This window comes from Hyla sarda, chromosome 4, assembly GCF_029499605.1.
Source record: "Hyla sarda isolate aHylSar1 chromosome 4, aHylSar1.hap1, whole genome shotgun sequence".
Lineage (NCBI taxonomy): Eukaryota > Metazoa > Chordata > Amphibia > Anura > Hylidae > Hyla > Hyla sarda.
This window is the reverse complement of record NC_079192.1, coordinates 258,821,004-258,834,186: the sequence shown is the minus strand read 5'-3', so window position 1 is coordinate 258,834,186 and position 13,183 is coordinate 258,821,004. Positions and strand designations below refer to the sequence as shown.

Genomic DNA, 13,183 nt, shown 5'->3' with positions numbered 1-13,183 from the left:
TAGTGTTAGGTCCGGTTCCACTTGAGAAACCTTGGCGTTGGGGTGTGGGCTCAGGTATGTCCTTTATATAAGGATATACTGGCTAATGTTTCAATTTTACATCAGTTTGAGGGTTACTGTTTACATCTACCACAGTAGTGCACCTTAATTCCTGTTTTGTAGTATTCTATATGTTACACATCCGCACCTTTCATCGGGTGTAGGATGCCATTGTGGCACTTGTAGTCTGCTGCAGGCATCCCCCATTGTATGCATTTTATGCTGGGGATTGCCCCTAGCAAGGAACCACAAGCGCAGGATCTGCTCCCCCAGTATAAATGCACTACAGCATTTGGGGTTGAGCACCTCCAACCATTTGAGACCACTTCTTTGTTGTTGTTTAAAATTTAGGAAGGGGTTAGTCATTTTTGATCCTATTGTATTAATGCTTGGCTGTATGACCAAAAATGTGTATTGCGGTATTTTTAAAACTTATGGCGGTTCCACGGTATTTGACTGTTTTTTTTTTTTTCCCTTAACACCATACTCTTTTCCCCCCCCCCCCCCCGTTTCGATTGAATTATCAGCTGCAGTGCGCTGGGGAACTAATCGTGTATGACCTGCGGGTCCTTACAGCTAGTCCATCCCAACAAGAGGTGCAGCACTTCACGTAAATCCAAAGCGCAAAAAATATTTATTTACTTCATGTCAGCAGCAACATTTCAGATCACACAAGATCCCTTTTCAAGCTTGATCCTGTGTGATCTGAAATGTTGCTGCTGACATGAAGCAAATAAATATTTTTTGCGCTTTGGATTTACGTGAAGTGCTGCACCTCTTGTTGTGATGGGTGTGTATGTGTGTATATATACACAGCAGCACAAAGATATAGATAAAACATGAGTATATAGATAGAATATGAAAAGCTATACAGCTGTAGTGCAATAAATGAAAATATGAGGTACTTAGCTTGCAAATTTGGCGGCCAAATAGCGTGGACCGTCCCACCACGGTAAGGTGACCTCATTCTGGGACGGACCTTACACTGTGAATATGCCTCTGTGTGAACAGTTCAACAGGCATTGCAAGGTCTGAAACATCCAAGGCACCTTATATACACCTAATATAGGTGGGTGGGGTGTATATATACAGATATATATGCACTACTTATCCCAGTCTATATCAGGTGCAAGTGCATTAGACTTGGTCACAGTCCACAGGATACAAAATAGTAAAAAAAAAAAAAAAAAAAAAAAAAAAGGCGCAGCACTCCTCCAGATAGTGTAGAAGAAAAGGTGAATTAATTTGCTCACATATATGGACATTTATCAATGGGTTTAGTCAGGTTTTCTTTACTATAATTGTCGCAACTGCGACTACACGATTTTTCGTGCGACATTTTGACTGGAAAGCGAGAAAAGCAAACTTTCCTAAAATTTACTATGTAGTAATTTTAAAATGGACTACGGGTAGTCAGGTATTTATTAAGTGCGACAGTCGCAACTGCGCAAAAAAAAGTCGCAACTGCGTTAAAAATTGACTAAATTTACTCCAGCTCAAACATGGAGCCGAAAAAGCTACTACCAAAGTAAAAAAGGAAAAATTGCTTACGTGAAAGAAAATTATCAACAGGCTGAAACCAGTTGATAAATACGTCGCACATAAGCAAAAAAAAGTAAGGAAAAAATTACTAAAAAAAAAAATACATAAGCAAACATTGATAAATGTCCCTCATAGTGAATATATATAAAGGGGGTGTTCATGGAAAGTTAAATCAGTTTATTTTCAATGTGTGTAAATTCCATCTGCTGTCTAAGGGCATTTTCTCCACCCCCGCCACCCCCCCCCCCCCCCCCACTCCGCTTTATCTCACTTTTCAGAAAAACCTTTTCCCCTTGTACTGCCATTCGCCTTGCATTTATAGCTGACAGATTGTGGTTACAGCTGCCAGTGTATTTGGAGGAATATGGCTTAAAAATTAAAGTTGCAAAAACATGTGCGTGCGAGACCACCTCTGTAGGAGTCTTTTCAAATAATGACTTTTACAGATCCAGGTGCATTGTGAAAAGGGGGGTCTGCTTTTTGCACAATTTAGCAGCCATGCCCATGGATAAAAGGGACTCAGTGGTGCGTGTTTTCACGTCCTGTAAAGATTTGGGTTGTTTTCTGTCTTGGTGTCCGCAGCAGAAGGTTTATTTTAGCTCCCCAATTATACATGGCTGTAAAACCTTTCTAGTGATCCTCTTTGTACATGCTTGATAAATGTAAAAAAAACTAAAGCCGGCCATATTTTCAGTGTTTAAAATAACGTAGTCTGTTTGATTCATGGTGGAAGTTGTTACGCTTGTGGCTGCGGTGATGGAATCCAGATGGATGGGGGTTTGAGCTAGGAGTGAAAGTGTCTGGCTCCACTGTGGTCCATCATGCAGTACTTTAATAGTTTCTCTTTTGTGCTTGGGCCTAATCCCACGAGAACAGATTTTCTCACCTCTTCATGTGCTATGTGAATAGGAAAAGGTGTTTATTATTAGTATGGTCTTTTTTTCTTTAAGACTGTGCATGCAATGTAGTTTTCCAACACTGGATGGTTTTGCTTTTTTCTATACTATTTTTTATTTTTCTTTCATTTCTTTTTAAGAGTTTGCATTTTAAAGGAGTATTTAGTCCCATGCAGGTTTAGGAGTAAATTCATATGGAGCGGAAACCTGTAGATTTGCAAAGATAAAATCCACACCAAATTTCCATACCAGAGAATTGCTTAAAGAGGTACTCCACCCCTAGACATCTTATCCCCTATCCAAAGGATGGGGGATAAGATGTCTGATCGCGGGGGTTCCTCCGCCCGCTGGGGACCCCCGCAATATAGCTTGCGGCACCCACCTGTTTCTGCTCCGGAAGTGCTGGAGGGTCTGGGTCCACCGGAACGGAAGTCCATGACGTCATTCCTCGTCCCCTCAATGCAAGTCTATGGGAGGGGGCGTGACGGTCGGGACTAGGGATCAACCGATTATCGGTATGGCCGATATTATCGGCCGATAATCACGATTTTGGGCATTATCGGTATCAGCAATTACCTTGCCGATAATGCCCCGATAACGCCCCGCACCACCGCACTGCGACCGCCAGCCCCCCCCCCCCCGACCCGCCGCAACGCGAGCACCCCCCCCACCCAATCCCTCCCCTCGCCGGCGCACCCCCCACCGTAGTACTGGGCGTTATACCGGTATCAATTTTTGCCCATACCGCTATACCGGTCGGGCCCCTCCCCCACCCTCCAAGTCAATAAAAAAATTTAAACTTACCCGGAATGGGGGTGGTTCGGGCCATCCATCCTTCCTGTAGTGTCCGGCGGCATTCTGGGTGGAGGGTGAACCGGTCCGGGCTGTCCTTCTCCGGGTGTCCTCTTCTCCACTCCGGGCAGGCAGCGGCGTCTATGCTGCGTTACTAGGCCGGAGCCTGCCCGGAGTGGAGAAGATGACCCCCGGAGAAGGACAGCCCGGACCGGTTCACCCTCCACGCGGAATGCCGCCGGACATTACAGGAAGGAAGGATGGCCCGGACCACCCTGACAGGTAGGGGTAGAGAAGCGGGTGGTGGCGGCGGCGGCCTATGGCACCGCAAAAGCCACTGCAGTGCATTGATTTAAAGCGCCCGCTTTAAATCAATGATCTGCAGCGGTGTCGCGGGGGGATAAATAGCCGATAACTTATACCAGAATATCGTTATAAGTTATCGGCTATCTGCCCTAACCTCCACCAATTATCGGTATCGGCCCTAAAAAAACGATATCGGTCGATCCCTAGTCGGGACCCAGACCCTTCAGCACTTCCGGAGCAGAAACAGGTGGGTGCCGCATGCTATATTGCTGGGGACCCCCGCGATCAGACATCTTATCCACTATCCTTTTGGATAGGGGATAAGATGTCTAGGGGTGGAGTACGACTTTAAGATTTTATGCATGGCTAATGTATGGTAATTGGCATGCTGCACTGCTCTTAAAGGGAACCTGTCACGTTTAAAAATGCACTTCAGTCTGCCAGCATTGTATAAATATATCTGCTCAGCTCCTCCTATAGTATATGTGGGAAATGTTCTATTATAACTTGTCATTTATTTATGTAAACTGATTCTGGGCTGAGTAGTCATGTAGGCGGTCCTACTCGGTGATTGCCAGTTCTCCACATTTATAAAGAGTACCACCCATGTGACTGTTTAGCCCAAAATGAGTACAGATTTACATGAATAATAGAAAAATAACCTCTTCCCACAAAATGATGTATTCCTGTGCTCCTCCTGCTCTATAACATGCTGCCTGCAGTCTGGATTGCTTTTTCAATGTGACAGATTGCCTTTGAAATTGACAGCATTTCTATTTCAGTTGCAGATTTCACACTATTCAATGTTGCAAGGGTAAAAACAATTGTGAAAGTGTAGCCAAATCTCATGCGTATGTTGCAGCAAATTTGTTGTAGAAAAAAAACTTGCTGCTTCTGCTTATTTTCCTACCCATTGACTTCAATGGGAAAATAAAATACGCAGCAGCAAATACGCCAGATGGGAACGTTCTTTAAAGGTTCTTTGCTGAGCCTGCCGATGACCAGATCAGCATCCTTCTGCCTATATGTGGGTCAGATGGTCATACATTCTAAATCATTGGCTCATTGACTGTCTCCTCCATCTGGATATTATTAATAGCCAGCAAGAATGATTATACAATGGAAAAAGGCAAGGAGTAGGGCTGAAAAAGAACCTTAAAGTTCAGTCCATACTATGATGTAATGAGAACAAAGGTTTTTCTTAATCCACTTTTTTATTTAATATATGCGATGTGGCTATTTATGATCTCCCACCCCTCTACCAGTTTGGACACTACTGGTTTCGCACACAGTCCTTTTATCTGTCCCATTCCTTTTTTGTATCCAATATTTTGACATTTGCTTAACGAAAAACTAGAATCAGTGTTACCTGCACTAACCTGTTTTTACAGGTGTGTAGAGCAGGTGACACTGATGACAACCATACTTACCTTACCTCTGTGGTCCCATTCTCCATCTTCCTCCATATCTTACTTGCCGGAGCCGGCTTGGGGCTAGGGCTGGGCGGTATGACCAAATATGTGTATCACGGTATTTTTGTAACTTTTGGCGGTTCCACGGTATATAACGGTATTTCCTCCTCCTCCTCTGCCCCCACCCCAAAATGTAATTATCAGCCCAGCGCTGCCCCCATCGGGGTAAATACTCACGTCACCCGCAAGCGCTCTTCTGCTCTTCCTGTTTGTTGCAGCCGCTGGCCCTGACACTCTCTATACTGTGCGGTATCCCTATGCCCGGGCTGCAAAAGCTAAACCGAATAAATGAACGCATGTTCCAACATTTCCAACATCGGCCTTATGCTGGGGACGAGAACGTCGGAGAGCCATCAGCCTATCACCGGCCGCAGCGATGTTCCGCCTTGGCCGGTGATGGGCTGAGCCCACTGTCATGTAAGAAGCCTGCTTCTGGAGCAACATCTGGAGGTCCGCAGGTTGAAGACCACTGCTCTATACGGTGCGGTATCCCTATGCCCGGGCTGCAAAAAAAACAAAACAAAATAAACTTTCTCACCTCCCGTTGGTCCGGTACCGGCCTCATCTGCTTCCTGGGGATGGGAACGTCGAGCAGCCGTCAGCCTATCACCGGCCGCAGCGATGTTCCGCCTTGGCCGGTGATAGGCTGAGCGCACTGTCATGTGTCACTTTGGCTGTCCGGGCATGCTGAGAGTTGTAGTTTTGCAACATCCGGAGGTCCGCAGGTTGAACACCACTGATATAGAGTGTCAGCGCCGGCGGCTGCAACAAACAGGAGGACGAGGAGGGCATGTGGGTGACATATGTGAGTAGTTACTCTGTTGGGGACAGCGCTGGGCTGATAATTAATTGGGGGGGGGGGGGGCGCAGAACAGCGCTCGCAGGTGACATGTGAGTAGTTCCCCGATGGGGACAGCGCAGCGCAGCGCTGGGCTGATAATTCATTTATTCCCGAGGGGGAGGGGCCAAACCGGTATTGTGGTATGGGGAAAAATTCATATAGTGTAGCACAAAAATGCTGGTATTCGGTATGAACCGGTATACCGCCCAGCCCTACTTGGGGCACGAGCAGAGCTTCCTGGCATAACCGCTGCTGTTTCACCAGGCCTGCTTGCAGGGGGGGACCAGCAGCTGTGACGTCAGATACTGGGGAATAGTGGGACAACCGCGCTACTAATAATAAACTGCATCAAAAACAGCAGTCAGCACAGAAATGCCACACACAGATAAGAGGGGAACAAAAACTTTGAAAATGTGTGTCTCCTTTTGTTTGTTTAAACAATATGTATGAGCCTCAAAAATTCACTCTGTGAACATAGGATTATAGTGCTGGTTTCATATTCTGTTTATACTAATTGGACATGTAATGCCATATACAGGCAGTAGGGTTACATAAGCCAGTGTTCCTTATACGTTATCATTCTCACTGAACTGGTGATATACCTAGTTATCTATTCTGCAGCTTCATAATGGCACACATTTTCTCAGCTTATGTTTTAACTTCTAAAAAAACAATTTCTTATTTTTTATGTAAATGAATGAAAAAACGGTGATAGATAAGGGGCGCAAACTATGGCTCCTTTCACACTATATGTTGCTCCATTTTAAAGACTTGTTACAATTTCCCGTTAAGAAAACCCTTAAAAATGGCTGTTGAACGGCCATTACAAAATCCCATTCAAGTCTATGGGATTTTGGGATTTGCCATTATCACCCGTTATAGCCTGTTATGAATAATGGACGTTATTTGTCACGGGAGAAAAAATTGTACATGTAACGTAACGTTTTTTTTTTCTCCCATCACAAATAACATCCATTATTCATAACGGGCTATAACGGGTGATAACGGATAATCAAAAAAAACCATAGACTTACATGGGAGTTTTTAATGGCCATTTCTTAATGGGACATTGTAACGGGTCTTTAAAACGGCACAACATATAGTTTCAAAGGAGCCTAACTCTGAAAACTGTTTTGGGGGTACGGCCCTGTTGCTCACATTACAAAATAGCATAAACTGTAAAACATATAACAGTTTATATATGACCCTTTCCCAATTTTCCAGTGACAAAAATCTGTATGCTTTTTAGTACTTTTTATGTTTTTATATTTAGCTGTTCGAAATTTCCTATTCTAGTTCTCAGCATGGCTATAACCATAAATAAATAAATTTTTTCTTATAATTTTTTTTTTTTTTCAGGGATTTAAGCCAGAACAGACTTTCTTCAATCAAAGCTAGCTCAATGAGTCACCTCCATAATTTACGTGAACTGTAAGTTTTGTTGCTCATATGGTCAAGCATTGGCCTTTTGAAGGTTTTGCACGTGTCTGCATTATGTTGTTCGTGTGGATTTCTTGTACTGTTAAATGGAAGCTTTAAACTATTCATTGTGTTTTCTTTTAAACAGGAGGTTAAATAGAAATGACTTGAAGATGATACCCAATCTTGGCCCTTTGTCAGTAAACATTACTCTTCTTTCCTTGTAAGTACTTATATATTCATTTATTTTTTACTTTGTACAAGAAGCACATAAGTGGTCATTCACTTTTTTGACGTTTTTGTAATAGCTTGATACAGAGCTGAGCATGGTATTGGACAAGTGTAGTACTCGTTAACCCTTTGAGCATTTTTTGTGAAGTAAGGTCAGATTTTGTATGTCATGGCTGTAGACTACTACTAGACCTAAAAACAACATAAGGTTGTGTGACAAGTTTGCTTTGCAGTTCCGTCCATCGTAAGCTCATGGCCCGTTTACCTAGTTTTAAGGTGGCCATATACTTTAATATTCATCAGATATTCCTTCCAAGTGCCCCCAACCCTTAAAGAGGCACTGTCATTGTTAAAAACTTTTCATATACTGCAGGACTCAATATAATATGACGTTTCACAATATAGACCAGTTAAAAAATATTAAAATTTTCACCTGAAATTCAAGCTCAAAATAGCCACCACTAGGGGTCGCCTGTCTTTTAGCCAGACAGACTAGTCTACTGGATACCGGCCGTAAAGCATACCGGTATCCAGTATAGGAGATTTCTATTGTGTATGCAAAACTACAGATAAAGGATGTGTGGACATGCTGGGAGCTGTAGTTTTAAAACAGCTGGGGGCAACACTGCTCTAACACAGTTATTTACAAACATTGCAGCTTCAGTTGTTACTAAACTACAACTCCCATGCTGAAATAGTCAAATTTTTCTCGGACTCCTGAATGACAAAGAAGTTGATCATTCAGGAGTCTGTGAAAGATGAATGACACACATAGTGACAGCTATGCTGATTAGCATCCAGCTTTACTAGGATAAGATAAAACAGATAGAACATGTATTCATAAAAATGCTGTACTTTTATCTCAAAAATCCTTGCACTAATTTTATAAAGATCTATTCTTATATTTATGCATTTTATCCTGTTATGAATTCACCATAATGTCTTCTGATTACTGCAGGCAAGCTCCAAGTATCTTTCTCTTGACACATGACACAGCATAAAACCAGAGAGGAAAGGGTTACAGAGTAGAGAGTACTGATTGGCTGACTGCACAGGCTTGCTGCTGTGAGGGAGACAGACTGACACGCCCCCTCCAGCCTGCACAATGAAAAAGCAACTCACCAGCAGATAAATGCTTATATCTCTGGATATATAGGTCCAAGACACCTAAAAATGATATGCACATGATCAGGATTGGGTCCCGAGTAACATATATTTTCTTTTTTTTGCACTATGACAGGAACGCTTTAAACACATGTACACCTGATAGTGGCATAAGCCTTGCAGTAGCTTTTCACCTGGGAGAACAAAAGTATTGGTCATGTTGGAATTTGCCATGCCGCACACCCTTCCTTGATCTCCTCCTGTTAAGGAAGAGGCATGACATCTTCATAAACATTAGATGGTCAAAGGGTCTTTCTGAAATCAGTTGTTTTGACTGAAATGTATCTAATGTGTATGGCTAGCTCTGGTTTTACGGCGATAGTTTTATTTACGCTAATATAAAATAGACCATGTAAATTTTTACTTTTGATGTTTTAAGATGGACAGGTAATAAAACTATTTGGCTATATTTGTGAGAAACATATTTAGCTACAGTGGAACACTTGAAGCGCTTATCAGCTGTTTGCTCTTAAAATGCTAAAAACCTCAGATTGAGGAAGGTCAGTGCTAGGGATCGACCGATTATCGGTTTGGCTGATATTTACGATTTTGGACGTTATCGGTATCGGCAATTACCTTGCCGATAATCCGATAATGCCCTGCCCCAGCCATAGACCGCCGCTGCCCCATTGCCTCCCCCATCCCCAGTTTTATAATTACCTGTTCCTGGGGCCTGGGCCCGCGCTACTTCTGGTACCAGTGGCGTCCTGTGTTACGCTGCGCAATGACGAGTGATGTCCGCAACGTCCTCGTTAGTGCGCACAGTGACAGCTCAGGAGGACGCTGCCGGAGCCAGAAGTAGCACGGACCCTGGGAACAGGTAATTATAAAACCAGGGATGGGAGAGGCAATGGGGCAGCGGCGTCGACTGTCTCGGGGCGGTGCGGTGGTCGGTGTTGCGGTGGGGGTGGCGGTGGTAGGACTCAGGAGGACCCCAGGACAGGCAGGGGGAGAGAAGCGGGTGGCGACGGTGGTCTCTGGCACTGCAAAAGCCGCTGCAGTTCATTGATTTAAAGTGCCCGCTTTAAATCAATGATCTGCAGCAGCTTCTTGTGGGGGGGGGGGGGGGGGGGGTGGAGAAAGCCGATAACTTATACCGGGATATCGGTGTAAGTTATCCTAACCTCCACAGATTATCGGCATCAGTATCGGCCCTAAAAAATCGATATCGGTCCATCCCTAGTCAGTGCATAAAGAAACCAAATAGTAGTATCTTCATTTTACATTGCATTCTGTCCTGCAAGCTTATAGAATAGTACATTTCCTAGACACTATGTAAAGATAATGAAGGAAAGAGGCTGTAACTTGTTCTGAATTATTTACAAAGGAAAGCATACGCAGGTATAAAGCCCTTTTGTATTATAAGACATTCAGCGTGTAGAAGAAATACAGTAAATGACTTCTGAATGGAATGGAGATGACCAGCACATGATCTCTGAGTGCACTAGACTGCTTTTACTTTCCACCTGTGTAGAATGTGCTTTTTCTTTTTTCCACATTAATGCACTTTACAGCTATTTTTGAGTTTTAAAGCAGTTTCTATAGGTTTAACTAGCCAGGTGCTCTTTCTTTATTAAACTCTGAGGGTTGAGAACATTCGTCCATCTCAGACTATGGTTGCTGGCGGAGATAACTGCAGAGACTAAGGCCTGCATTAATAATGGTCATTCAGCCTAAGCTACCTAGCCTGCATGTTAACATATATAGATATATACGTACACACAGATGTATAGGCTACATATCATTGTGACTGCCAAGAAGGCAAAAAAAATATATATATTATATATATATATATATATATATATATATATATATATATATATATATATATATATATAATTTATTATTATTTTTATTATTATTTTATTATATATATAATTTTTTTATTATTATTTTATTGTATATATAATTTTTTTTTTTTTTAAAGAAATCTAAACCATTCTGATTTTAATTTGAGCACATTAGGCCATGTAAATGTTTTGTGATACAGAATCCATTATTCACTCAGCCATAAGAAATATCTGTGTTTATAATGAGCGCCGCTCACAAAGGCGTCACTGTGCACCAGCCTGGATTACAGCTGAACACTTTCAGGCTGCAATTTAGAGGGTGTGCAGTTCAGGAAATTGCTGGCCCCTGCCGTAACAAGCCGTACTGCAAAGCAGACTTTATCACTCAAATAATTTATGGGTTTAACGCCCTGTCAGTAATTACCTTCTTAATAAGCCACTATTGTGCCCTGCTGCTTTTGCACATAATTTTTTTGAGAAGCTACACCTGTATCATTTATTACAGTCCTGGAAGCCAATATTGATCTTAATTATAGTATTAAAATAGCAATACACCATCTGTATCATTGTGCTTTTTCCTAAACTCCATGCAGAATTTAAGTGAAGGTTTAGGAGAAATGAAGTCACAGTTAAACATTTCCATTCCAAATAAAAATGATTCGATGCACAGCTGCTTCAACCAGATGTGCACCTTTAATAAGAAGAACCCTATTGTAATTTATTCTTGGCCTCATCCTTAAAGGGGTACTCCGCCCCTAGACATCTTATCCCCTATCCAAAGGATAGGGGATAAGATATTAGATCGCTGGGGTCCCCCGCAATATAGCAAGCAGCACCCACCTGTAACTGTTTCCGGAAGCGCTGGAGGCTCTCAGGCTAATTTCTCCCGACCACGGGGACAGAAGATCGTGACGTCCCGACTCTGCCCCCGCCCTCCTCCCAACCACGGGGACGGAAGATCATGACGTCACAACTCCGCCCCCCGTGTGACATCACGCCCCGCCCCCTCAATGCAAGTCTATGGGAGGGGGCGTGAAGGCTGTCACGCCCCCTCCTATAGACTTGCATTGAGGGGGCGGGACGTGATGTCACACAGGGGCGGAGTCGTGATGTCACGATCTTCCGTCTCCGTGGTTGGGAGGAATTGGCCTGAGAGCCTCCAGCGCTTCCGGAAACAGTTACAGGTGGGTGCTGCTTGCTATATTGTGCGGGTCCCCAGCGATCTTATCCCCTATTCTTTGGATAGGGGTGGAGTACCCTTTTAAAGTGATAGAAGTGTGTTTTCTTGGGCTTTCTTTTTCTTGTTTGTGCAATATGTAAAGGGAGAGGGGTTGTAATGATACCCTAAACAAGTTTCTGGAACTTATTTTCTAATTTACTTTTTTATTTTTGTTTCAGAACAAACAACAAGATTGATTCTGTGTTGCCCGAGCACCTGGAACCTTACCAATCATTGGAAACCTTAGATCTAAGTAACAATCTTATTACTGAGCTGAAAACGCCATCTTTTCCTGTACTGAGACTCAAATACCTGTAAGTTATTATAACCGACAACAAAATTCAATTCAATTTTGTATGTTTAGAATTGTTATAAATATGTGAAAAAAAAAAATAACCAAGCAGTGTGTCCTAGTAGTGAATTATTTGCTTTCATAATAAGACTAATAGCAGCTCATATATTAAGAGTCATTTGATGTCCATTTTCCCAATAGGTACATCAATAAGAACCTAATAACATCAATGGAATCTGGTGCATTTGATAACTTGTCTGCCACGTTACAAGTGCTGAAACTCAATAAGAACCGGATTGGTTACATACCTCCAAAAATGTTCAAGCTTTCCAATCTCCAGCATCTGTAAGTATAAATCCAAGTCTTTATAGAGCCCTCTTTTATGTGGATGCTTGAAATCTCACATAAAACGTTCACCTTTATCTACAAACTGCTTCATCTAAGCTCATAAATATCTTTTTTTCACTTTTTAAATACATAGCACCATCTTTGTTCTTTTTTTTTGGGCACAAATATATTCTCTTTAGATGTTAAGTTAAATCACAAATAAAAAAAGAGACCTAATATTCACTAGTAATGTCTTATGCAGTTCCCTGGACCAAAGCATTACTGTTCCGGAATAGTATTGTAACAGTCACTTATTGTTTTGTGTTACAGGGAGCTGAAGCGCAACCGGATAAAGCATGTAGATGGACTTACTTTCCAGGGTCTTGACGTCTTGAAATATCTGAATATTCAGAGAAATGGGATCACACGGCTTATGGATGGAGCCTTCTGGGGATTAAGTGACATGGAAGTTTTGTAAGTCTTTAGAATATTCTATTTCAGTGGTACGTTATGGTGGTGTGCCCAGAATCCTTAATTATCTGTGGCTAAAGAAATGTGGTTGGCTTAAAAGTTGCATATGACAATTAGAACAGGGCTCCTGTCTGCCTGGCAAGATATCTCTTTCCCCACCCCCCTAGAAAAAATAAATAAATTTATAAATGAAAGCAGCGTTCCACTGTTATGACAGGATATAATATGTCAATACTTTAACATAGAGGGTATGCAGCGCTGGTGTAGCACCACATATTTCCCCTGAACAGTGCTGCTCCTGCTCAGTCAGTTTTGCATGAAACTGCAGCCTGCCCCATTGACTTAAATGGGTCTAGTTTCCAATTCCCTACATGGCCAGGGC

General features: G+C 42.5%; 1 protein-coding gene across 1 annotated transcript in view; it reads left to right on the top strand.

The window, feature by feature from the left end:
• Positions 1-13,183, top strand: part of LRIG3 (leucine rich repeats and immunoglobulin like domains 3) — a 35,792-nt gene that overhangs the window by 10,614 nt on the left and 11,995 nt on the right. The window contains exons 2-6 of the mRNA XM_056574025.1: positions 7,248-7,319; positions 7,456-7,530; positions 11,891-12,025; positions 12,205-12,348; positions 12,661-12,804. Of these exons, the coding sequence (XP_056430000.1) occupies positions 7,248-7,319; positions 7,456-7,530; positions 11,891-12,025; positions 12,205-12,348; positions 12,661-12,804 (570 nt within the window). The remainder of the gene's footprint in view (positions 1-7,247; positions 7,320-7,455; positions 7,531-11,890; positions 12,026-12,204; positions 12,349-12,660; positions 12,805-13,183) is intronic.